The 26,836-nt window shown below is 48.6% G+C and overlaps 1 protein-coding gene across 4 annotated transcripts in view; it reads right to left on the bottom strand.

The window, feature by feature from the left end:
• Positions 1–26,836, bottom strand: part of HK1 (hexokinase 1) — a 131,828-nt gene that overhangs the window by 57,577 nt on the left and 47,415 nt on the right. The window contains exon 1 of one of the 4 annotated variants that reach the window (XM_070781820.1): positions 12,821–13,030. The exons of the other annotated variants lie outside the window; for them this stretch is intronic. Within the exon in view, the coding sequence (XP_070637921.1) occupies positions 12,821–12,883 (63 nt within the window). The 5' untranslated portion in view covers positions 12,884–13,030. Of the gene's footprint in view, positions 1–12,820; positions 13,031–26,836 lie in introns of those variants that run through there. 4 annotated transcript variants of the gene reach the window in all.

The raw sequence follows: 26,836 nt of genomic DNA, 5'->3' as shown, positions 1-26,836 counted from the left end.
AGAGTCGGACACGACTGAGCATGCACGCAATACTTTCACCTCAGAAAGCTACTGGGAGAATTTTAATAATGTGTCAAAAACTCTTCCCATCCTTCCACTGAAATTACCAAAAGGGAATCCATCTCTCTCACTCACCTGTCTAGCTCATGATCACATGTCCCTAATTCCTTTTACCTAAATATCTAGAGAAATGCATTGATTACCAGATATTACTAACCCATCTTGTAAAAAAGAAAATGAAAGGCAGGTGGTCATTTGCATGAAATCATAGCAAGTGAAAGATGCTCACAAAAGTCCTCTGAAACGTTTGGATTGTTTTATTCTTTTCTTTTAAACTAACAGCAAGTTATATATACTTATTATTAAAGAACACAAACAATGCATAAAAGTACTAATAAAAAGTCTGAGTTCTTCCCTCAATCTTCCCAGAGAAGTCCTTGCTAATACAGCTTTATGTTCTAGGGCAGATTTCCTACTTAAACATCCATGCATACAGAGCTTGGTTTGTTTATATTTTGTTACAAAAATGGAATGCTATTATAAACAGTTTCTCCCTTGAAACCTTAACTCCATCTCTGTTTCTTCTGGGCACTTTCTCTAAGACACTAACAGCCAACTTAGATTTTAGGACCCTGCCTGGTTCAAGGATAAGGCATGGACTGAACAGTGCAGACACCGATGTTGGACTCCAACTTTGCCATTTCGTAGGCACCTCAGTCTTTCCATCTGTAATGTGGCTGTATTCACCTGACTTTGACCTACGAAGGCCTTCTACTTTGCACGGCGATTTCATGTGATGATCCTTAAGCTATCCTATCCAGAGAAGCAGGGCAGGTGCCATCACATCCAATGCCCTTAGGAAACATCAGAGTCTAGAGAGGTTATTCAATTGGCCACGGTGACCACCTGGTGACTCAGACGGTAACGAATCTGCCTGTAATGCAGGACACCTGCGTTCGATCCCTGGGTGGGGAAGATCCCCTGGAGAAGGGAATGGCTACCCACTCAGTATTCTTGCCTGGAGAATTCCATGGACAGAGGAGCCTGGAAGGCTACAGTCCATGGGGTCACAAAGAATCGGACACGACTGAGCGATGAACACTTTCGAGGTGATCACTGGTCAGTGAGAGAGCTGGAGTGGACACCAAGTTCCTGGTTCTGTGCTCCTTCCTCAGTACGCTTCTTGCTCAGCCCAGGGCGAACCCAGCCTCAGGGTCAGAGAGCAGGGAGATGTGGGAAAACGGTGGCATTAATGCCACCACTCCATCCACTACAGAAGCAGTGTACAGGCTCCCTTGCCTCATCAAAAGCACACCCTGCAGCCTGATTATTCTGGAGGCCTCATTCACCCCCCAGCAGCCACCAGCGATCTGAATCGCTCATTTCATTTTCCCTTTCACACCATCCTGGGAAGGATGCTCAAAGGCCATAGCAAACCCAAAGGTCCTGGCCTAACGGCACCCTCCACCATGGTGGGTAGCATCCCAAGCCCCGCTCTGACAGGCCCAACCCCCTTCCTGCCTGCCCAGCCCCACCTCACCATTGAGGGTGGGGGCCCAGGAAACCTACCTTTCTATCCTACTTTTGGCAGCTAGTCCCTGAGCAGGCAGGGCACTGGCCACAAAGAGAGACATTTTGGATGCCCTGGGTTCCCTACCAGAATCATCCGTCCCGGGCACCCTCCTGCCTTCTGCCCCACCGATGGTCCTTCCTGACAGATCCACTTCCATTTGACTGCGTTGGCCCGTCTATGCCACTCAACACCCCGCTCCTTTCTCCACGCACACCTCCTCCAAAGGGCGAGGTGACCCGCCTGCCCAGCACCAGCTGCAGCTCTTCTCAGCATCCCCTTGGCCCTTGTGCTCAGTGTGGAGGAAGCAACCTGCCTGGGGACAGTGGCAGTGAGTCCTCCCCGGGCACCACGGTGACATGTGCATGGTGTGTGCCTCCCGCCAGACCCGGAGCGCCAGGGGTGCAGGGGCCACACTTCCAGGCCACTGGTGTCCCCACCCCCTCAGGTGGCTGCTCAGCTGGGCTGAATGGCTGCTCTCCTGGGTGAACAGAAGCCTCCAGTGATGCCTAACCCAGAAGGTCATCTCAGAAGGGTTTGCTAGCTCAGATAATGCAGCAGAGTCCTCTTCCCTGAACGACACAGCCCTTCTCCAGCACCAGCCCCTTACTTCAGCCTCACAGTGACTTGTGTGGAGCCAACAGCCCCTCTGTGAGGGAGGGACTGCTCCAGGCGCTCTCCGATCCCCCCACCCCTCACGACATCTGCACCCTGGGGTCCAGGGGGACACAAAAGTTCTACAGATAATCAGGAGTCTCCACTATTCAAGGTGGCCAGAGGCTGCTGAATACCTGAGAGAGGAAACATGTTTGGGAAAATAATTTCCATTTTAGAGGCTTCTGAGAGAGAACTGTGTGTGCAAACATCCCCAAGGCATCAGGGTCCCTTTGGCAGGTTCAAACACTGTCCTCAGAGGCTCCCTTTCCCAGGCCCTTTCCAAGGTTCAGATACAGCTCTCGGTCCTTTGTGCTCCTGAACAGTTAGTTCCATTTCAGTGGGCATGGACTGAGCACGTATTAAGCACCAAGTACTGTTCATACAACACTTGTGTTTAATCACAACAAATCTGGAGGAAAATGGGATCCCCATCCTTGATGAGGAAACTGAGGTTCTGGGAACCGAGATAACAGAAGCGGCACTGGAGACCCTGCTGGACACTTTAACCTGCCCCGATCTAAGCAGCACACCTGCAGGGTGGGCGTTGTCAGCCCCGTTTTTCATGGGAGGAACCTGGGGTCAAGCAGCCAAGGGAAAGGCATCCAGCCTCTAGGATGTAGGGCGGCTCTGGGTTCAGACCCCAACCCAGTGCTCCCCTGACTCCTCTTGCTAGGAGGACCGCAGGAGGCCAAAGGTCATGCCCAACGTCCTCCTGGTGACCTTGGCTCCTGCTATGAGGCACTTTCTGCTGGTGAGAGACCAAGCCCTTGCCCAGGATGAGAACACAGCTGTCATACTGAACTAGCTAAAAATAAAGGAGGTACCCAGTCTCTGAAGGTGAACAGAACAGCCCTGGAATGTGGCAGGACAAGAACAACAGGCTTCATTCTGGGCTTCGTGGTCAATGGCTTGGGCTAGAGCCAGGCTCCAGACTCACAGTTTCCAACGTCTCAGGTGCCTCCAGGTAGGGGAAGAGAAAATCTGAAGTATAGAGAGTTTTGCTTCCACCATGAGACATCGAGACCCCGGAGTCATGGTTCCAAAGTACTGCATTGGTGGGGGCAGAACAGTCTGGAAAGCAAAGGACCTCAGGCCTCCTCCGGCTGCACGGATTCCTCCTATAACCTTGGGCACATCACTTCCATCTGTGTTTTTCCTATCAGTAAAAGAGCATCATTGAAAACTACCCTCTCGTCGTCACATACGGTGGGCACCGGAGCTCCACGACACCATGGATCCTCAGAATACAAGCTTTTCAGAATCCTATGGTGGCCAAGCAGAATGGGACCCAGGATTCCTGCCCAGCTCGGGGGTCCGGCCACCTACCTCTGTTATCCAGGAAGCTGCACTCCTTCTGCAGGTGCCTACAGGTGTGCTCTGGATGAACAATGCTAACATCTGGCATTTATGTAATTCAGTACACTTTCCAAGGGTTTCCATACCCATTCTCTGATTTAATAAATGGGCAGCGAGACACAAATCACCTCATGTGACAGATAAGGGAACTGAGACCCAAAGAGCTTGATGCCCACCTAACAAAACTGCTTCAGCTACAGGGATCCTTGCGAGATAAAGGATTCCAGCCTCCTGCTTTTACAGATGAGGAAATCGAGGCCCAAGGACCCCAGGAACCTACTGCTTTAAATGCAGAGTGCCTCTGTCCAAACCTTTGAGCCATAAAATTCACTTCTAACAGAGTGCTTCCAGCAGGAATATAATGCAAGGCACATATGTAATTTAAAATTTTCTAGTACCTACATTTTTTGAAAAGGTGACATTAATTCTAATAACATTTTATTTAACCCAATATATCCAAACTATTATTCCCACATGTAATTAATATCTTTTAAATTATCAATGAGCTATTTTATATATCTTCTTTGTCATACAAAGTCTTCAAAACCCTGTATTTTAGTTCAACAGCACATCTCAAACCAGACTTGCCACATTTTAAGTGCTCAATAGCCACACATGTGGAGAAGGCAATGGCAACCCACTCCAGTACTCTTGCCTGGAAAATCCCATGGGCAGAGGAGCCTGGTGGGCTGCCGTCTATGGGGTCGCACAGAGTCAGACACGACTAATGCAACTTAGCAGCAGCAGCAGCCACACGTGGCTAGAGGCTCTTGTTCTGGACAGCAGGGCTCTAACACTCCAGTCACATCCCCATCATGGGAGCCCTGAGTGACAATTTCTGCTAGGAGGCCACTGCCATGCACTGCTGTGGAAGCCTAAGGCCCTGGACCAAAGTCATGGATCTGTATGCACAGTGACAGCCACCCACTGGTGTCAGGTAGACCTGTGCCCCATCCCAGCTCTTCTGTTCTCTGGCCAACAAAGATCATGTCAATTCCACTTCCTGAGGCTTCCCTGCCCCGCATATAAGAGGTAGGAAGAAATACCTACATTTAAGCTTGCCAGAAGGACTCCACTAAATCAAGCACGTAAAAGTATTTTGAAAATGAAACAGAACTTTACAAATGTGAGCCAGTGTCTCTGTTACAATGGTGGCCTGGAGTCTCCTACTTGATTCATCACACCCACCCAGGCAGGGTCCTGGAAGGCACTGGGGGACATCAGAGAAATGAGGTCAGATTGAGTAACAAGGCTGCAGGCGAACCCCATGCATCAATCAATCAAGGAAAACAGCTGCTTACAGAAGGGCCAGGCAGACGTTGGGAGAGAAAGCTAGACTGATAATGCATTACAGGGAGCATAGGGAGGTCTTGCAAGGTGAGCACTGGCCTCCCCAAAAGTCCTCTTTTAAATGCAAACAGGATGGAGGGAGGGGGACAAATGGAGAAATGGGACAGAAAGAAATTTGAAAACCAGAGAAAATCCCCGACATTCACTGTAAAAGACTTTATTGGGTCCATTTCCTTCACAGGTGGAAGGAGTTGGCCAACACTGAGCAGCCTGGGCGTGGAGGGGTGGGGGTGGAGGGGTGGGGCGTGGAGAGGTAGAGGGCAGAGGGTGGGGATGGGCAGGCACAAACCAGGGTGCTGGTGCTGGGGAGGAAGGGGAGATGGGAATCGGGGATTTTGAGGATTCTGCGCCCAGCTCTGCCTTGTCCCCAGCTCTTTCCTCCTTTGAATCTGTTTCCCTCAACAGCAAAACGAGAGCTGGATGTATTACGGTAGAAAGAACATGGGTTTCTGAGTTAGGGGACCTGACGGTGTTTCTGTCTCTATCACTCACAAGCCATGTGGTCAGCAAGTCCCTCCACCACTTGGGGCCTCAGTTTCCTCATTTCCTTCCAGAAATGAGGAAAGCAGAAGAAGGATCTCTTCCAGCAATTCCACTTCTACACACATACCCAAGAGAAATATAAGTATGTCCACACAGGGAAAACTGCTCACAGCAGCATTATCATAACAGCCTCAAAGTGGAAACAACAGAAACATCCTGAACTAACAAATGTGTAAACAAAACGTGGTAGATAAGCACAAATGAGCACTATTCAGCAATAAAAAGAACTGGAGTACACGTACTTATGAGTACGTACATATGAATGAACCATGAAAAGATGCTAAGCGAAAGAAACCACACACAAAGGTCACATTATTATACAATTCTGTTCATATGAAATGTTCAGAAGAAGTAAATTCATTTAAAAAAGAAATAGATTAGTAGATACCAAGGTGTAGGGAGCAATGGGGAGTGACTGCTTAACGGGTACAGAGTTTCTCCTGGGGTTGAGGAAAATGTTCTGCAATGAGATGGTGGTAACAGTTACACAAGCTCGTGAATGTATTAGACACCACAGACTTGCACTCTTTACAATGTTAAGTTTTGTAGTATGTGAATTATATCTCAATGTAGAAAAAAGCAGGGGCTCTGCCAGCAGACTTGATGGGTCTGCATGCTGACTCTTCTGTTTATACCTGAGCCTCAGGGTTCTCATCCAAAAGCAGTGATCATAAGAGATCCCCACTAACAGGGAAGCTGGGGGGATGCAATGCCTTCAGTGCAGTAAACAGGACAGGCATCACATGTTGGCTTCGGTTAGTATTGTTACTACTGACGGTTAAATAAGAACCATTTTAGGAAAGACAGGCCCCTAGAAGGCATTCAGTGCAACCTTCCCTCCAAGGTCCCCTCAACGCCTCAGCGCCTGCAAGCCGGTAACTAAGCGTGGAATTGGATGAACATGATCCGACATTTTCTGCCTCTCACAGGGCTCACAAGATCTGCTTCTATTTGCAAAGGGCTGGGCTGCAGACTTCACATTTCAGTTTCCCTGCTGCGGGGGACACAGCCACCCTCTCCTTTTAGGGAAGATAGTCTGAGAGAGGCTGCCGGCTTTGAGCGTTCTCTAACAGAAATGTTTACGGGGCTGATAAGCCAGCCCTGCCCACCCAGATCCACCCAGGAAGAGAGAGGACGCACGGGCAAAAGCACACTTGTGTGTTTCAACTCCCAGGAAAGTTTAGAGGATTCACACTAGAGCACAAGGGGACACAGAGAGCCCTCACAAGCTTGTCTCTGTACCCCCCCCCCAATCCCCTCCGCATGCACTGAGAAAACAGCCAAGGAGGCGGGCACTGCTCACAATGAGTTTTCGGCCGCAGTCAGTAATACTCTGGCAGCAAGGGCTCCCTTCGTAAGGCAAACTAGGAAATGGCTATTTTTAAACCAAGCTCAAATGCTGTCATGTGCGTGGAAATGTCTGGGAAGAAACAGTCTGTTTAAAAATTGTCTATGAAAAATGTTAAAGGTTTTACTGCACCAAGGGTTGGCTGTGGAACCACAGGAACCTGTACAGAACTTTTGTTTTTTCTACTTTTTTTACCTTTTTATTTTTATAGGGGGATAGCCAATTCACAATGTTGTGATGGTTTCAGGTGCTCAGCTATACATATACATGTTCTCCCACAAACTCCCCTCCCATCCAGGCTGCCAATAACATTGAACGGAGCTCCTTGTGCTATACATAGTAGGTCCTTGTTGCTTAGCCATTTTAAACATAGCAGTGTGTACATGTCCAACCCAAAGTCCCTAGCTATCCCTTCCCCACTTCCTCCCCCTGGCCACCGAAGTTCAGAACCTGTACAAAACTTCTAACTGGAAGCCTGATCACGAAAGCAATCTAGCAAACGTTAACAATGGGAAGATATACACACTCTTCCGCCAAGCAATTTCAGCCCTAGAATCACAGCCTAGAGCAACTTCTTTATGGACAGAAGATCCCTATGGCACTGCAAGTTAAAAAATCAGAAATGCAAAAGCACACCAAAAGAACTGATAAATTAGTTTAGTGTGTTCACACAATGTGAGAGCATACTGCAGTTGAAATTGATGAAACACAGGTACATGGATCAACATGGAAGAGTCTTAAATATACAATATTGAGCTTTTAAAGAAAGCCAGTTGCAGAAGGATACAGACCAGAATAACACCATTTACAAAAGGTTCAAGCCATATAAAGTAACAGTACACACTGCTTAATAGATACATATGTAATAAAAAAATATTAAACATGCAGGAAATGATAAACACCAAATTCAGGACAGAGGTCACCTCTGGGAGGAGAAATGAATGGGACTGAAGACAGGCATAGAAACGGATTCAGTTGTGTCTGTAATAAAATTGCAATTGTGTCTGTTACTTTTCAAGCTATGCAGTGGATACACAAGTGTTTGTTATATTAGCTTCAATATTTTTTGTGCACCTTGAATATTTCACAATAAAAAATTAACTCTTATGTACTGATTTGGTGGGGGGAGAGAATTAAAATACAGATTCCAAGTTAAATCACTAAAAACAATAGCCCTCTGGATCCCATTCCAGGTTTTCTAAGACCTTGAGAAAGTTACTTATCTCCTCTGGGCCTCCAGCCAGTCCCTGTTTCTAAAAGGGGAATAAAATCTCTGCCTTCTGTCCATACACACGAGGCAGCAGAATGTGCAGGGAAGGAGCAGTGAGGGGGACGGATAACACTTCCTGCCGTGACAACCTCACTGAGGTTTCTGAAAGATCAGATGAAAGCACACACATACCCATGTGGGTGTCAGTACGTCTGTGTGTATTGTTGGATATAGACAGACATATATACCTACACACCCAACTGGTATCTGATAGGACTTCCCAGGTGGTGCTAGTGGTAAAGAACCTGCCAGTCAATGCAGGAGACGTTAAGAGACAGGTTTGATCCCTGGGTTGGGAAGATCTCCTGGAGGAGGGCATGGCAACACACTCTAGTACTCTTGACTGGAGAATCCCAGACAGAGGAGCCTGGAGGCCTATGGTTCACAGCGTCACAGAGTCACAACTGAAGGCGACTTACCACCCATGCACATGGCACCCGGAAGGTGTTTTAAAAAGAGAACCATTTAAAAAAAGGCAAAACTACATTTTGGTAACTATCCATTTGACTCACCCTTACAAAGTTTCTAAGTATAACGTTCCCATTTGTACATTTGGAGTCTAGCTTCCCCCCCAGGCCCCCACAGCCCACGTGTAATCTTAGTTCCCTGACCAGGGATCAAACCAGGGCCCTTGGCAGTCAAAGTATGGAGTACTAATCACAGGACTGCCAGGGAATTCCCTAGAGCCTGACTTTAAGCAACTCCTAGGCTAGTGACTTCCCACCTAAAGATCTGACCATGGCCCCAAGAGCTCTCATAGCATTCTATGCTTTGCACTTATCATAAGACAGCAGATAATTATTTATACTCCATGAGAAAACAGGGACTATTTTGTCCAGGTTTATAGTCAGCACTCCAGCCTAGTATATACTCTGCACCAAATAAAGGACTCAAACATTTTCTGAAGAAATGACTGCACTCCCATGATCGGATTTGATTCTAAATGTCCTCAAATCAATTAAGCAGGTGTCGGCGGTCTAGCCAGGACTACTTCCTGGGCGCAGAGGTGTATGTTGGCCTCTCCAGCATCTCCCCCAGGGCCTCCTCAGAAATGTTCAGAGCTGACTCCAGTGGCTAATTCTACCAGGCAGGAACCCCTGACTGCAGGAGCACAGTCCTTCTAGGAGAAAGCTGCCCATGCTTTCTCCAGAAAACAGGAGGAGTGTGGGAGGACTGCACGGCATGGCCAGATGTCAAAGTCCCTCATACCCACCAGCACTCCCAGTTTATTCCCTCAAGACAATCCCAAACTGTGAAGCCAAAGGAAGTGTTGGGGATTTTCTGGGTGGAGAACTCCAAGGAACTTCCAAAGGGTAGAGGGGACAGGGGCTGTGTAATGAAGATTCCCCAGGGAGTGAGGCTCTTTCTGAATATTTGCATAACACCGGATCAAAAGGTGCCTGTGACGGTTTTCTATCATTTCTCTCTCATTCCCCCCACCCCACCCCCAATCAATAAGGAAACAAGCATTTTTTAAACGCTTGCTTTTGCCACTGGGACACATGGGCCCCAGGGAACTAGAACTCGGTAGCCCTGTAACTGCTAAGCATACTCTCCTCTGTCTTCACAAAACAAGCACTGGAGGACTTTGGACAAATCACAGTTGTTGCTCACCTGCTTGTGGGGATTCTGTCAGATCGTGGGGATCCCTCCCAGGGAAAATCCACTGGCATTTGTTCACCATTATGACAACTCTGGAGGAAAGGAAGTCTAGCCTTTCTTTAGAAGCCAAGTTCTAACCTTGCGGGGCCAATCTTCCTTTCCTGAAGGAATGCAGCTCTATGAAATCCTTCACCATTCTTCAGGCTCTTAATGGCTAACCCAAGTGGAGGAAGCAGGTGAGAGGAGAGGCATGTTAAAAGCTGCTTGGAGGTCAAAAGACACAGGCTGTAGCTGCAAAATTAACAGGTGGCTAGAATTCTGATGAATGGAATGCACACGAGCATCCTTTTCCTCCCAAAAGCAATAGAAGAGTAAAAGGGATATCTATGTTTTATACTTTTGTACTTCAGTCTAATGCCAGGACACCCTTTTCACTGCACCCCATCATCTAACACTATGCATACGCAGTCTGGAAAACAGCGATCCATGCTGGGAAGCTAGATGCTTGGCGCATTTCAACACAGGATGTATTTATGAGGTTGAATTACTGATGTCCCATAAGCAATGGGGAGAGAAAAGATACCCTTTCATGATCACTTTTGTATCCCAAGCAATCCCATAAACCTTCGCTGGCACCATCCCCATCTTCCCCTTTTCCACCCCGAGGATAGAGGGCAAGGAGATGGATGAAGATTAGTTGGGGGTGCCAGAGCTGTCTTCAGTACTCCAGAGGCCACCCAGGGCTGGAGGGCTGAATCATCATGGCTTGTCTTCACTGGCTCCTCATCGGGTTGCAAGTAGGGCCCAGTTCCGCAGGAAGAACAGGGCTTGGAGTCCTGCAGGTGGAGGACTTACCTTGGATCCCTACGGTAAGTGGTCTCTAATAATCCAGAGTCCCAGGAGAACAGATGCAGTCTCTCAGGATCTGCACAAGTAGGGGCTGGGAAAACTGACTAGGCTATCAGAACAAGTGCCCACTATGTGTTCAGGGGGCCCAGGAAGCTTCCTGAGGATCACACACACAATGGAAGAGCCACACAGCCCATCATGAAGGCCAAGGTGACCCTCTGGCAGGAATCCACATCCTCTCCCCATAGAAAGCAGCCTGAGAACTCCTCCATGAGATGCAAGAATGCCAGCTTGTTTTTAAGACTCTCCTTGACCAATAATATTATTTGGTGGAAGCTTTGGCCTCAAGACCCTCCTCCAGCAAGGTTCTGAGGTCAGAGGAAGGCAGAGAAGGAATTTCAGAAAGCCAGTCTCAGAGGAGGAGGGATTTGAGGATCAAGTGATTCAGAAATCACACAGTCAGATGTGTACAGGAGCCTGGTGGATAGACTGTGAGTCAGGCTACCACGAGGAGTGGAGGGCTCTGGCCACACTAGAAACTGCCCACATGATAAAATGGGTCCCACCAAGGGCAGTCCAAACCTCAACTCAACTTGGCCCCTGGCAGCCACAGATGATGGTGGGTGTGGATGCTGGAGGCTTACAAGGTTATCTGGATCCCCACCTTGGTGATCGGCCATCTTGAGCTACAGAGGGCACCACGTGCAAGGAGAGGACGGTGAACCCATCTATGTCTTCAACTCCCCACTGTGAAATGGGAAGAGCATTAGTGATACGCAACACCACTGCAGACAACTGTGAAATGCACACGTTGGCATGCACAGCTCCCAGAGCTCAGTGGGCAGGAGGCTCCAGGGTGTTCCTCAGGAGTGGAGTCCCATGGTTTGACAACTCCAGACACTGCCACTTGTAGCCATGAAGGACTCTGGCTGGTTCCCAGGCCTGTCTCCTAACTACCCAACTCTGGTCCCCACCGAGCACAGGATCCAAGATCCAAGCAGCATCCTCGGTCTCAGCACCTCCCCCTCAGCTGACTTCAAGGAGGAGCCTTGGTCAAGTTCCCAGTGGAGGGAGGCAAAAACTCGGGTCACACCCTGGCTTTCCCCCTAACTCCTCGGGTGACCTTGGTGAGGTGATCTCACTACCCTCAGCAGGCCTGTTTCCTCTTGTGCCAGAGGCGGGGGCTGTCCTGGGTGATTATGAAGAGCACTGAACTCCCGGTGGCTGCAGGTCTGTGGCTCCTGCCTCTCACCTGTAGGTAGCGTTCCCTTGTTGGAACTCCAAAGTCACGTTGACTTTGCTCTCCAGCCCACCTTATCCCAGCAATAATGTCACTCACTTTGGGTGTGGGTCAGGAGCATATGCCAGGCTTGGCAATGATAAAATGGGCGTCTTTCCCTACAGTTTAGGCTGTTTCTTAAATACTTGGTGCCAAAGCTGGTAGAAGGGAGAGATACACCTTTCACACCTGCCAGCTGACAGTTTTTTATGTTTGAAGTCAAGGGAGGGAGATGTGTCCTTGTTCAAGAACACACATGCCATAAGCATGCAAGTCAAGACCTCCATCCGACTCAAAAGAGCAGTCTCTTATTTGAGCTCCCTTGGGCTGGCTGGAAATTACAGCATAAGAGAGCGGTCACGTAAAGGGATGATTAAAAAAAAAAAAAAATTCCATTCAGACGTACCGCTCCAGACCTGAGGCCTATGAGCAAAGTTTCCGGTGGCCTCCGCGCCCCTCCCTGTTTCAGGAAGCCATGCGGGTCGCTCGGTCCTCAGATTAAGGGAGCAGCCGCAATAGCTAGGAGAGCTGGGGTGCCAGTTTTCCCGGACCCCTGACGCCCTCCACCAGGAACCCCAAATATGGGATGCCTGGCCTCCAGCCAGCACCCCCGCCTGCCGCGCACTCACCTCCCCAGCATCTCTGTGATCACTCCGCCCACGGCGCTAGGACCGTACCAAACAGGCCCTACGGACCAGCCCACCAGTCCCCACATGGCCACCTCCCCGCATGGCCCGGGGGCCCATTTGACTTCCACAGCCCGTTTCAAGGACACTGCAGCAGGCAGCCCAGTCTCGAGGGTCTTTCCCCAACACATACACAGACGGCCCCAGGAAGAATCGAAGGGCGAAGACTTCCCCACCGCCCGCCAATCCAACCAATGCTGGCCTGAGGGAGGCTGGGCGCGGGAGGATGGAGGCGGCTGCGGCGGCGAGCGGATGCCGGAATGCAAGGCTGCGGGCAGAGCGCCGGGCGGCGGCAACGGCCCCGGCTCACCTTTTTGACTTGGTCATCCTTCAGTTCGGTGAAGTAATAAGCTAGGAGCTGCGCGGCGATCATGCTGGCGGTTGAGGGCTCGGGGCGACAGGCGGGCGGCCGGCGTCTGTCCTCCGCAGCCCGGGCTAACAGTGGTCCTCTGGCAGCTGCTCCGCGGCTCCTCCTCCTCCTCCTCCTCCGGCGGCTCCTCCCCCACCACCCGGAGCGCGGCGCCGGCTCTCGCGCTCCCCGTCTGCGCGCTCCCGTCCGCGCGAGGGTGACAGTCGCCAGCCGGCCCACCTCCTCGGCGCCCATTGGCTGCCGCGCGCCTCGGCTGTGCCGGGCGGCGGCGGGCGGGCCAGGACCTGGGGGGCGCGGTGGCCGCTCCTCCCAGCGTCTGAAAGAGGGCGGGCGACGCTGCGAAATCCCCCACGGCCAGGCATCTCCCGGCACGTCCCCCACGTAGGGAGCCGGCGCAGGGGCGGGAGGTTTTGTCGCGCGCGCACCGCCACGCGTGGCGGCGCCCTGCTTGGGCGGGGCGCAGGCGGGGAGGCGGCACCGCCCGGCCCGGCTGGCTGGGGAACTGGGCAGCCTTAGGGGGAGGGGGGAGAGGGACGGGGACGCAGTCCCCTTCCTCGGAAATTAGGGTTAGCCCCTGTTAGTTCCAAGGAACGGGAGACGCCCTAAGGGGACTCGAAGAAGTGGGCTTGAAAAGCGAGCGGGGCCTGTGGCGGCGAATGCGAGAGACTTGGAGGCTTGGGAGGCTTGGCGGTCCTCGCACCGGGGCCCCACGCCTGCCAGCCTTCGCGGGCCCAAGGGGCCAAGCGCAGAGCCCCACCTGGGTCCTCACCGACCGGGCATCACCCCACTCCACCCTGGCCCGCCCGTGCTGCAGCGCCTCTAGGCCTGATCCTCCAGCTGGCGGATTTGTATTGCTAAACCAAGAGCGACGCCCCACAGCGTCCGTCCCTGAGTCACAGGTTCTTTCAGCCGTCTTCCCCAAGGGCGCACGCCGCACGCCGTTGGGCGGGACTTGAGCTGCAGGCGCTAGCCCCAACCCCTGGGCTCCTGAGCACCCAGACTCGGTGGAGTGTGGAGGACAGTTTGGGCGCCCCTCTTAGATGCCGCCTTTTTCACTTCCTGAAGGAAGTTAGCTAGGTTGGGAGGAATCCCCGGAAAACCATTCAATTCTAAAATAGGGAAGGGAGTTGCGGAATCAGAGGTGTTTATGCTGCTACTAGGACTGATGGCAGCCATAGGATTCTTAGATTAATTGCTTCTGTGTGCCAGACACCACAGGCGCTTTACTGCCTTACGAGAGGACGTGAACTGAACTCAAAATACAAAGAAGTGGTTACTGATTCAGCAGGTAAGCAAGTAAGTGGGGGCTCACTGAGGCCATGTGTCTTACTGTACAACCAGAAAGCTGTAGATCTAGGATTAGACTTTGAGTCAGTGTGTTTTCAAACCCGTGCTCACCCCTGGGTTTTATGTCCTCCCAGTGGTAGGTAGCCTCTCTGCCTAAACAGGCCATGGGACTGGAACCAAGGCAGGAGAGATGGCCACTGTCCAGCCCCATAACCTCTACGCAAGCCCTGGATCCTGGGAGCCCCTAGCCAGGCCTAAGAAAGGTACAGTGGAGTCAGGAGGGGATGGTTTAGGACCAGAACATTTCTCAGGAACCTCAGGAGCATGATTTTTGCCATCATCAATTGAAGAAGATCTCAGTTGTGGCCCTGGAGCCCAGAGCTGTCAGTCCAGAGCATAGCCCTCACCGCCCCTCACCTTGCTTTATGGCTGAGGCATCCAAAGTCACTTCTCTGAGCCTGCTTTCTCATCTTATAACATGGAGATACTAATGGCACCTACCTCCCTTGGTTACTGTGAAATAGTCAAATAAAACACTTGCTTATAATATGCAAATAATAAATGGTGGGTATTATAAGATTGACTTGGAAGCTGATGAGGTTTACACTTTGAGACTTCATGCTCACATTTCCCTGAGTCTAGGCCCTGAGAGGACCCATCAACTTTATTTTGCAATTTTGAATTATTTTCCAAAGACGCTCCCCCAAATTGTTTAAGCTACCAGCCTCACAAAACCTGGCTCTGCCTCCTAGATGTGTGCTCAGTTGCTCAGTCCTTTTTGACTCTTTGCAACTCTTTGGACTGTAATCCTCTGTACATGGTATTCTCCAGGCAAGAATACTGGAGTAGATTGCCATTTCCTCCTCCAGGGGATCTTCCTGACCCAGGGATCAAACCTGCATCTCCTGTATCTCCTGCATTGCAGGCAGATTCTTTACCTGCTGAGCCATCAGGAAAGCCTCACCCCCTGGATAGTATCCTTATAAGCCAGGAACAGAGAGGTCTCTTGGCAGCCATCAAACATTTACACCACCTGCAATTCCATAAAGCAAAATTGGGAGGATGAGAACAATTTGGTTGTTCTCAAGTGCCATTCAAGTCTTGCTAATGTAATTCTGCCAGACTCACAAGGACCAAGAATTGTGCTTTGTTAATTGCTCTGTCTCACACTCAGCCCAGGGCCTGGCACTCAAAGATGGAATGAGTCCAGGGCAGTGATCAGGAGTACACATACCCTTTTACCCAGGCCCGGCCAGCATCATCACTGAGCCCCCATTACAACTGAGATGTTTATCTGAGCCAGAGCCAGGGGAAAACTAACACTTCCACTGGCCAGGCTACCCTGAGATGTTCTGTTTGCAGGCAGGGAGGCTGCCAGTACTTTCTCTTCGCTGCCTTTGAGAGAGAATCTGCTTCTTAAGAGGACTCACTCCTCCCCATCCCCAGAATGCAGCCAGGTCCCAAGGCCTATCAAGGTTTCCTGAGAAATATCTCTAGGCCTGCCCCACTGCTTTTTCCCAACCCTCAGTCCTCATCAGCCCATGCCAGAAATATTACAAGTCTTCTAGCTGCCCTTCCTGGCTCCTGGCTTCCCGCCATCCAAGTCATTCTGAGGTCTGAACCACATTATTCCTGCTAAAAAGCAGCCTAATCACATCATAACCGTGCCCTAAATCCCTTGATGGCCCCCTCCTTCCTGATGGAGCCAATTCAAACATCTCTGCCTTGTGTCTGAGGCCTTATGTAATCTGACTCCACTCTTCCCCACTTATCTTTTCTCCACCCCAAGGAGGCCGCTTCCCCCTGTCCTTGACCCACACCAGGTCCATCCTGTTTGAGTCCCTGCACTATTTCCTTGCTTGCTCAGCCTTCTCCACTCACCTCCACCTGACCAGTGTCCCTCTCACCGGAAACCCAGCTCTCCCACCCTCCCCATAAAGCCTTCCCTGACCATGGCTACTCACTGCAGTTTCCCAGGCCTCAGCACTTCCACAGGGCAAACTCGGACTGTGGTCAGAGTCCATCTAGATCTAGACCAAGGCTCTTCCTTACAGAGTAAGAACGTGAGGAGCAGTAGGTGGACCATCTTGCCCAGCGTCAGGTTGGTAGAGTTTGGAGCTGGGACTCAAACCCAGTCTTGATGCCCAGCCAGTGTCCTGTTCATCCTTTCCCACCACCTTACTGTAAGCCTGGTCCACAGATAAGTAACACTGAGTCATGACAGTCAGCCTGATATTGCCGGCTGTCTTCTGGGGGAGGGTGGCCTTATCTGCCCCAATCAGACAGCTTCCTGAGGCCGGGGCCCATGCTGCACTGCTGTGTCCCATACTAGGCTCAGAATTGCCCATTTATGTCATGCCATTTATCACCCCTTGTACTTCTTTATTATTCTGCTTCCTTTTTTGTTGCTATCACAGATCTCTTGGACCCCAGTGAAGTCCCTTTGCTAATTACTTTACAGACTCTGAGGAAGAGCAGCAAAGATCTGGACCATAGGAAACCTACTTCCACAGGTCTCCCCTCTAGATGCCCCCTCCTCCTGGACATCTGCTGGGTTTCTCTGTTCAAGTTGTGGGGGGGGGGGGGTAGAGGATCAGACTGCTGGGCTACCAAGCCACGAAACACCCCTGCTGGTAAGAAAGTGAGGGCTGCAGCCAAGTCAGAATGAAACCATTCGCGTCAGCCCCATGGGCACTAGGAACTTTACTCCAGAAGTTCTCTGCCGAGGAACAAGGCTGTACCCCAGCATCTGGCAGCACGCTTGTAACAGCAATGCTTGGATTATGTTGACAGTTTACAGAGTAGTTTCTCATTTATTGCCTCATTTCTCCTGATAACAGGCTGGTGAGGTTAGAAGGGCAAATATCATTATCCACCCTTAATCAATGAGGGTTATGGGGTTTATAGAACTTGTTTAAGGTCCCAAAGAGAAAGAGAAAGTGAAGAAAGAAAACCCACACTAGGGCAGCATCTTGGAATACTGACAGTGGGGGGCCTGTCATGCATGCAGAACACATTCTGAAAAGCACCACTGGGAGGGGAGACTGACCCAGTGTTTCTGTTAGTTAGATCTGCGGTGTTCAACCTGGGTGCATAGAAGAATCACCTGGAGGGAATTCCCTGGTGGTGAAAGCGGTTAGGACTCAACACTTTCACTACTGTGGGCCCTGGTTCGATCCCTGGTTGGGGAACGTAAGATCCCTCAAGCCAGGCAGTGCAGCAAAAAATAATAATAATCACCTGGAGAGCTTTTATAAATGCTAATGTCCCGTCTCTAATCCCGGAGATGATGGCTGAATTGATCTGGGGTGCACGCCAAACAGCCTTTTAAAGGTTCCCTAGGTGAATGTCAGGACTGTCAGGAATGAGAATGACCGATTTAGACCCTAACTTTCTAAAGGGACATCTGGGGGAAATGTCTGAAATGAACTGACCGGTAATACTTTTAGCAGGCTCCCTCAGACACTGCCGGCCGTGGTTCCTCCAGGGTCCTAGAGATCCTGTCAATCTGGAGAACACTGGGATGAAAGTTCATTGTGACTTTCTCATCAACTTTCCACAGTTCTGCTTCTTGCGTGAGAAAGATAAGGAGTGGCTGGGGTCGTAAAATCACCTCAGCCTGCTCCCTTCCTCCTTCATTTGCCTAGAGTGCTGCCTTCCAACAGCCTCAAAACAGAAGTTACAAATTGGCAACTGCCAGGTGGAAACATGGTATTGGACCCACCTCATGTTTTATGTGCTTCCCTGGTGGCTCAGTGGTAAAGAGTCCGCCTGCCAATGCAGGAGACATGGGTTCAATCCCTGGGTCAACAAGATTCCCTGGAGAAGGGTATGGCAACCCATTCCAGTATTCTTGCTTGGGAAATCCTATGGACAGAGGAGCCTGGTGGGCTGCAGTCCAAGGGGTGCAAAGAGTCGGACATGACTGAGCACACATGCACAATGTTTTAAATGTATGGGTCAACCCTTGAAAATTAGGAGATGTCACCTTATTTTTAAAAAAATTTTAGGCTGTACTGCCTGGCTTGCAGGATCTTAATTCTCCCACCGGGGATTGAACCCACATACCCTATGTTGAAAGCATGGTCTGCCCACTGGACCACCAGGGAAGTCCCAGATGTCACTTTAAAATCCAGATTTCTGGCATCTAAAGTCTAGCCTCACAGAGCCCATGATATTACTGACAACAATCAGCTGGCATTGAGCACTACTGCCCCCTTCAGACAAGGCGAGGTACTGCGGCTTGCCCCAGACCCCACCCAGTCCACCTGCTTCACTGGTACACACAGTTGACTGGCCCCGGTAGGCATTTCAACTTTCAACTGATAACTGGAATTTACAGACCCAAGGCCTCAGGTATCAGAGCGGTACTGAGATGAAGTAAGAGAGGCTTTGCACCCTGCATGTGTGCATGCATGCTCAGTCGCTCTGTCATCTCCAACTCTTTACTCTTAGCACTTCTTTTGCTTCACTCAAGTCCCAGCCGTCTCAGGTATCATCAAGGTCCCACATGCCTGCTTTTTGTTCACCTCTGACTTGTTTACCTGGTTCAGAAAGGGCCTGAAACCACCACCACCACCACCACCCCCCACCTCCAAGACACCTTGTTCCGGTCCCCAAAAGGCTTCTATTCTCCTTTAAGGATGACTCCCTCAGGGATGCCAAGGGAAGCCCAATCCAGTCTTGTCAATCCCTGAACACCCCATCCTCCTCCCATTACCTCTGAACCTGACGAGCCTCCTGTGCTTAAAGAATAATGGCCTGGAGGAAGAAGGGTTAACCAGACTGCTAGGCCTGCCTGGCCTCAGGCCTGCTTCTTATCTGAGGCCAGCTCCTTCCCCAAAGGACACCCATATCGTGTTGGAACAGAGCAATCTTAAATCACCCTGCTGGCTGCCCTGAGTTTCCTGGGCTATTTCTCCCCAGTGCCTCCACACAAACCACCCTCATGGGTCCAAAAAAAGGTTTCTCAATCCTGCCTCTTGGAATTAGCTCCAAAATATAGAGGGAAATGCTCACATAGGAGAATCCACGTCAACACCTAGGCGGGGTCCCCAGCCTGTGGGATTGCACAGGCCAGCAAATTAAACACAAACAAAACCTAGGCACTGGCTTTTTGTTTTGCTGAAAGATTTTTTTTTTTTCATTGTAATTTCCATCTCCTCTTACCATAATATCCTAAAGGAAAATATATTTTAGCCCAGAGAAGTAAAAATAAGGGCTGCTTTTTAAATCAAATACTTTGGTTTCATAATAATGTTTACTGCTGGTTAGTCATGAAATTGAGGCTTCCCCAGTGGCTCAGATGGTAAAGAATCTACCTGCAATGTGGGAGACCTGGGTTCAAACCCTGGGTCAGGAAGATCTCTGGAGAAGGGAATGGCAACCCACCCCAGTATTATTGCCTGGAAAATCTGATGGGCAGAGGAGCCTGCTGGGCTGCAGTCCATGGGGTCACAAAGAGCTGGACACAACTGAACGACTGACACACACACAGTTGCTAAGTCATGTCGGACTCTTTACAACCTGTGGACTGTAGCCCAGCAGGCTCCTCTGTACATGGCAAGAATACTGGAATGGGTTACCATTTCCTTCTCCAGGGGATCTTCCCAACCCAGGAATCAAACCTGTATCTCCTGCTTGGCAGGCAGATTCTTTACCACTAAACCACCTGGGAAGTCCCCTTTATAATAATAGTGTTTAGGTAGGATTTACTACATACCAGGTATTGTTCTAAAATCTTTACATATGTTAACATGCTTGATCCACAGAACAATCCAATGAGGTAAAAACCAATTTTATCCCCATCTTATAGGTGTAAACACCAAGTCACAGGGAGATTAAGTGACTTCTCCAAGGTTACAGGGCTACTGATTGGAAGAGCTGGGATCTAAGCCCAGGCAGTCTGACTCAAGACCACCCTGCTGCTCTAAGAAGGCAAAATATTCATTTCACCCAAGCCCAGTGATGGCTCAGTCACAGCTGGGTCCAAGCACTGAGTTGGGGAGCCTGTCTCCCCTAGTGTACTGAGCCATTTTTGGTTAGATGTATAAAACATAGCACATGGAGCCTGGCTCTGCAGAGCCATCTTATAAAGGGCATTTTCAGACCAAGTGCTGAGGCTGATCCAGCGAGAGGGGCCTGTAAGGGGGGCAGGAAAGCAGCGGCCCCTCCCAGTGCGGTGGGGGTGGGGCATCTAGTTTGGTCAAAGGAGCTGAGTGTTCCCTGCTCTCTGAGTCTCCTGTGGGTGCATCCCAGCCTGCCCTACCCAAAGAATCACTCTTGTTTGTCAAGAACTGCAACCCCCACCTCTCCTGAGCTCCAGATTCATATTTCCAACTGCCTGTAAATATCCAGTCCTAGCTCCCACAGGCACCTGAAACTCAATTTGTCTCCCATCACAGTCATTTCTTCTTAAATTTATTTTCTTCTTGGTTGCTCTCCTTGTCATTTACTCACTCAACAAGTACTTGTGAAGCACTTAAGGTGCCCTGTACTTCCTAGTTCACTAGAAATGTGTAGGTGAGAAAGACAGAGTCTCTGCCTACATTCTGTGGGGAGAGACAGTAAACAAATCACAAATTAAAGGTACCTTATGTCAGGTGGTAGGAGGAAAAATAAAGCAAAGTGTTGGCCACACAACTACCTCTTACAATTTCTATTTCCCCTTGTCCCCCAAAACTGAGTTCCCCTGCCAAGTTTATGATTAACCTCTCTTTGCAAAACTTTATTCCCTTCCTTCTCCCAACCCTGTTCCCCTCAGGCTTGAGGAATATCCAAGAAAAGGGGGTCTGAAACTGAGCGGGACCCTGTAGGGTCTTCCCAGCCAAAAATCCCTCCATGCTGCCCGCTCCCCATCTGCCTTCTTGTTTGGCCTTCCCTGAGCCCCCAAAAGTATTTCAGTTCAGTTCAGTCGCTCAGTTGTGTCTGACTCTGTGACCCCATGGACTGCAGCACACCAGGCCTCCCTGTCCATCACCAACTCCTGGAGTTAATGATTAGAACAATGGTCCTGGGCCTCCTGAAGGGACCAAGATAACATCTGAAGCGTGTGTGTATCTTTGAGTAGTTCTGCAGAAAGTAAGACCCCCACTCAGAGGAGGATGGTAACTTGCTGACCCCAAGCATGTAGAACCCAGACTGATTGGAACTAAAAGACTGATGAATAGGACTCCTGAAAACATCTCTTAATTCACCACCAACCAATCAGAAGAATGTCTGCTAACCTATCACACACCCTGCGACCCTTACCCCTAATGCTCCCTTTAAAAAAGCCCTTGCCTGGAAAAAAAAAAAAACCCTTGCCTGAAAGTCTGTTGTGCATGAGCTGCCCCTTGGGGCCCCACAGTAAACATTGAACAGACGGTACTTCGGGACTTTGTTCTCTACCACCCACCCGGTGTCTGTAGATTGATTTTGCTGCACATCAGACGGTAGGACCCAAGTTCCATCAGTAACAGAAAAAAAAGTGAGAGCATCTCATGGAAGCTTCCCAGAGCCATTCCTGCGCAGCTTCCCCTCTGCCATCCCACCTCCTTTCCTCCTGCTGGCTGAACTACAGACAGACTGGCTGGAGATCCAGGAACTGTCTTGGATTAAGAGATAACCTTGAGAATGGCAGCCATACAAAACAAAGCAACAAAATAAAATAGAAAGAACCTGTTTCCCTCTCACCCAGGGACCCCATATCAGCCCTACACTGACAACCTCCAGATTTCCAGAGCTTGAGAGAGAAAAACTAAATTATAATAGAAAACCACAGAGAATCTAACTATCATTTTAGATAGGATGGCTAAGGGAAGCCTCTCTGAGTATGTGACATATGAGCAGAGACCAGAATAAAAGGAGGGAGTATGCCATGCCTGTGCTTTCTCTCCTCTCTTAGGAAAAGAATATTCCAGACAGAACCAACTCCCTGCCACCCAAGCTGGAAACCTGAACACCATCCTTGAGCTCTTTCCCCTCCCAAATGCCCCACATCTAATCTGTCACCAAAACCCATCAAGTCTACTTATACTTGGGTCTTGAGAACAAACACAACACAAATCAAACCTACGGACTCTCTTGAATCCATCTTCTCCTTCTGATTCATTCTGCTGGAGCAGGACTGGAGTGGGTTGAATGGCACCCCCTCCCCCCAAGGCATGGCCTGATCCCCACAACCTGTGAATGTGACCTTATTTGGAAGAAAGGTCTTTGCATGTGTAATTAAATTAAAGATCTCAAGATTAGCCTGGATTACTGATGGGCCCTAAATCCCATGACTGTCCTCATTAAGAGGCAGAAGACAAGACATACTGAGGAGAAAGGAAAGTGCCGTGTGAGGGCAGAGGCAGATGCCATGTGAAAACCAGCCAAAGGATGCTGAGAGCCCCCTGCAGTGCAAGAAGTTCCCTAGAGCCCGTGGTAGGAACCTGGCCCTGCTGACACCTTGATTTTGATATTCTGGCCCCCCAGAAGTGTGAGACAATGTATTCCTGTTTGTTTAAGCCACCAAGATTGTGGCAATTTGTTCTCGTGGCCCTAGGAAATGAATACATTTCTTTTAGCACAGTATCTACTCTCTCTTAGCTCCTGGCTACAGAGCTTATCTGTTTAGAAATCCCTATAGTAAAAAAGTTTTGATCATGTATCTCAATGTAGTAAAAACGTTTTACAACTATTAATGCAGGTGGCTCAGAGGTTAAAGCGCCTGCCTGCAACGCCAGTTTGATCCCTGGGTCGGGAAGATCCCCTGGAGAAGGAAATGGCAACCCACTCCAGTACTCTTGCCTGGAGAATCCCATGGACGAGGAGCCTGGTGGGCTACGGTCCATGGGGTTGCAAAGAGTCGGACACGACTGAGTGACTTCACTTACTTAGTTTCACTTACTATACTAATAAGTATGTTGTAAAACACACCTAAATGTCTATGCTACACATGAAAATGGATGAGACAGATGGGAGTTTAAATGATACAGCTACTTTAGAACTGTTTGGTTGTTTCTAATAAAGTCTCATAGGCACCGACCCCATGACCCAGCAATACTTTTCCTGGGTATTTACCCAAGAGAAATTAGGGTATATGTCCCTACAAAGATTTGTATACAAAAATTCACAACATGTTATCAGTAATAGCCAAAACTAGAAGCCACCCAAATGTCCATGAGCAAGACAGGGGATAAACAAATTGTAGTATATCCATACATACTTTATACTTCTCATGTATAAAAAACAAAAAACAATTTAGGGGTACCAATATTATTGAGATATAATTGACTACCATATATGCACATTTAAAGTATAAGATTCAATGATTTTTAATATAGTTGCAGAGTTGTGAGATCCTCACCACAATCAATTTTAGAACATTTTCGTCATCCCCTAAAGAAACCCCATATCCATTACCTGTCCCTTCCCATCCAAAGTCCACACTCCCCAGCCCCGAGCAACCTCTAATCTGCTTTTTGTCTCTACAGATTTGCCTATTCTGGACATTTCGTAAAAGTGGAATCATACAATCTTTGGTGACTGGCTTCTTTTATTTACCATATTTTCTCATCATTCTTAAGTTTTTTGGAGTATAGTTGCTTTACAATGTTGTGTTAGTTTCTGCTGTACTGCAAAGTGAATCAGCTCTGTCTATACATATATCCCCTCTTGTTTGGATTTCCTTCCCATTTAGGTCCCCACAGAGCGTTGAGTAGAGTTCTCTGTGCTATACGGTGGGTTCTCATTAGTTACCTATTTTATACACAGTAGTGTGTATAGTGGAGAAGGCAATGGCACCCCACTCCAGTACTCTTGCCTGGAAAATCCCATGGACGGAGGAGCCTGGTGCGCTGCAGTCCATGGGGTCGTGAAGAGTCGGACATGACTGAGTGACTTCACTTTCACTTTTCACTTTCATGCATTGGAGAAGGAAATGGCAACCCACTGCAGTGTTCTTGCCTGGAGAATCCCAGGGATGGCAGAGCCTGGTGGGCTGCCATCTATGGGGTCGCACAGAGTCGGACACGACTGAAGCGACTTAGCGGGAGCAATGTGTATAGTCCCATTCTCCCACTTCATCCCAACCCCCTTCCAACCCTGGTATCCATGTGTCCATTCTCTATGTCTGTGTCTCTATTTCTGTTTTGAAAATAGGTTCTTCTGTACTAGCGTATGTTTTTAAGGTTCGTTCATGTTGTAGTACATATCTGAACTTCAGTCTTTTAAATATCTGAATAATATTCTGTTGTGCAGCTGTATCACAGTTTGTTTATCCACTCATCGTTAATGCACAGCTGGTTGTCTCCACTTCAGGGCTTCTTTTGGTATTGTATTCGTTAGCTAGGGCTGCCATAGCAAAATATCACTGACTGGATGTTAAGCTTAAACAACAGAAATTTACCCTCTCACAATTTTAGAAGCTTTCCAAATTTTAGAGTTTTCCAAGACCACAGTGTTAGTAGGTTTGGTTTCTTCCGGGGCCTCTCTCCTTGGCTTGTAGACGGCTGCTTCCTGATATGGTCTTCTCTCTCGTGCACAGACCCCTGATGTCTCTTTGTGTATCCAGACTTCATTGCCGTAGAAATACCAGTCAGGGTGGATGAGAGTCCACCCCGAAGAGCTCATTTTAGCTTACTGAAGACCCTATCTCCAAATGTGGTTATATTCTGAGGTACTGGGGGCTAAGACTTCGACACATAAATTTTGTGGAGACATAATTCAGTCTTGCCTGGAGAATCCCAGGGACGGGGGAGCCTGGTGGGCTGCCGTCTATGGGGTCGCACAGTCAGACACGACTGAAGCGACTTAGCAGCAGCAGCAGCAGCAGCGGCAATTCAGCCCATAACAGGTATCACATTAAGAAAACACTGCCAAACCAAGGTCACCAAGATTCATACCTATGTTTTCTTCTAAGAGTTTTATAATTTTAGCTATTGCATTTAGGTCTTTTGAATTAATTTTTTCATATTTCTTGCTGGACATGAGTTTGAGCAAGCTCCGGGAGTTGGTGATGGACAGGGAAGCCTGGTGTGCTGCAGTCCGTGGGGTTGCAAAGAGTCAGATACTACTGAGTGACTGAACTGAACTGAACTGCTTATGGAATGAGGTAGGGATTCAACCTCATGCTTTCACATGTGGATATCCAATAGTCCCAGAACCATTTGTTGAAGAGACTATTCTTAACCCCCATTGAATTGTTTTGATATCCCTGTCAAAAATCAAACAATTGTAAGGTGTTGGGGTTTATTTCTGGACTTTTAATTCTATTCCATTGGTTTATATGTCCATCCTTACACCAGTACCACACTATCTTTATAAGCTTTGAAAATAGGAAATATGAGTCCTTCAACTTTCTTCTTTTTATGAAAGATGTTTTGGCTATTCTGAGTCCCTTCCATTTCCATATGAATTTTAGGATTCACTTGTCAATTTCTGCAGAGAAGCCAGCTGGGATTTTGATAGGGATTGTGTTGAATCTATACATCAATTTGAAGAATATTGCTATCTGAACAGTATTAAGGCTTTCAATATACATGAACATGGCATGTCTTTCCATTTATTTAGATCTTCTTTAATTTCTTTCAACATGTTTTGTAGTTTTCATAGTATAAGTCTTACACGTCTTTTAAGTTCACTCCTAAATGTTTTGTTCTTTTTGGTGCTATTATAAATGAAATTGTTTTCTTAATTTAATTTTGGATTTTCTTTGTAAATGTATAGAAATCCACTGATTTTTGTGTATGGATTTTCTATCCTTGCTGGATGTGTGTATTAATTCTAACAGTTTTGGGGGTGTGTGTGTGTATCTTAGGACCTTCTATATACAAAATCATGTAGGAATGAATATATGCAGCAATATAAAAACATTAAAGCCAGATACCAAAGAGCACATGTGTATGATTATATTTACATGAGGTTCAAGAACAAGAAACCCAACCTATGGTGCTAGAGATCAAAACAAGGAAAACTTCAGGACAGGGGATGGGGAAGCAGTGACTGGAAAGGGGCATGAGGAGATTTTGGGGAGTGATGGAAATGTTCTATATTTTGAACTGCATGATGGTTATATAGGTGCATATGAGTGTGAGTAATAGTCGCTCAGTCATGTCCAACTCTTTGGACTGTAGCCCGCCAGACTCCTGTGTCCATAGGATTTCCCAGGCGAGAATACTGGAGTGAGTTGCCATTCCCTTCTCCAGGGGATCTTCCCTCCCTGGGGATCGAACCCAGGTCTCCTGCATTGCAGGCAGATTCTTTACCAGCTGAGCCACGTGGAAGCCTATACTGGTGCATGAGTGAGTGAGCGAAAGTTGCTCAGTCATGTCAGACTCTTTGCGACCCCCATGGACTACACACTCCATGAAATTCTCCAGGCCAGAATACTGGACTGGGTAGCCTTTCCCTTCTCCAGGGGATCTTCCCAACCCAGGGATCAAACCGGGGTCTCCTGCATTGCAGGCAGATTCTTCACAAACTGAGCTGTGTGGGAAGCCCATACAGGTGCATACGTGTGTTCAAAATTATTGATCTAACACTTAGGATTTATGCATTTGACTGCTAGTCAATTATACTTTAATAAAAATAAAGAGATAAAGATGAAATAAACCATTTTAAAAGGCTGTGGCCTAATGTATCACTAGCTAATTATTTCAAGGCCTTCTATGTAAATAGGGACTAGCTCATCATTAGTGATATATG

The sequence above is a fragment of the Bos indicus genome, chromosome 28 (assembly GCF_029378745.1).
Source record: "Bos indicus isolate NIAB-ARS_2022 breed Sahiwal x Tharparkar chromosome 28, NIAB-ARS_B.indTharparkar_mat_pri_1.0, whole genome shotgun sequence".
In the NCBI taxonomy this organism is placed as follows: domain Eukaryota; kingdom Metazoa; phylum Chordata; class Mammalia; order Artiodactyla; family Bovidae; genus Bos; species Bos indicus.
This window is presented reverse-complemented; position numbering and strand designations above follow the sequence as displayed.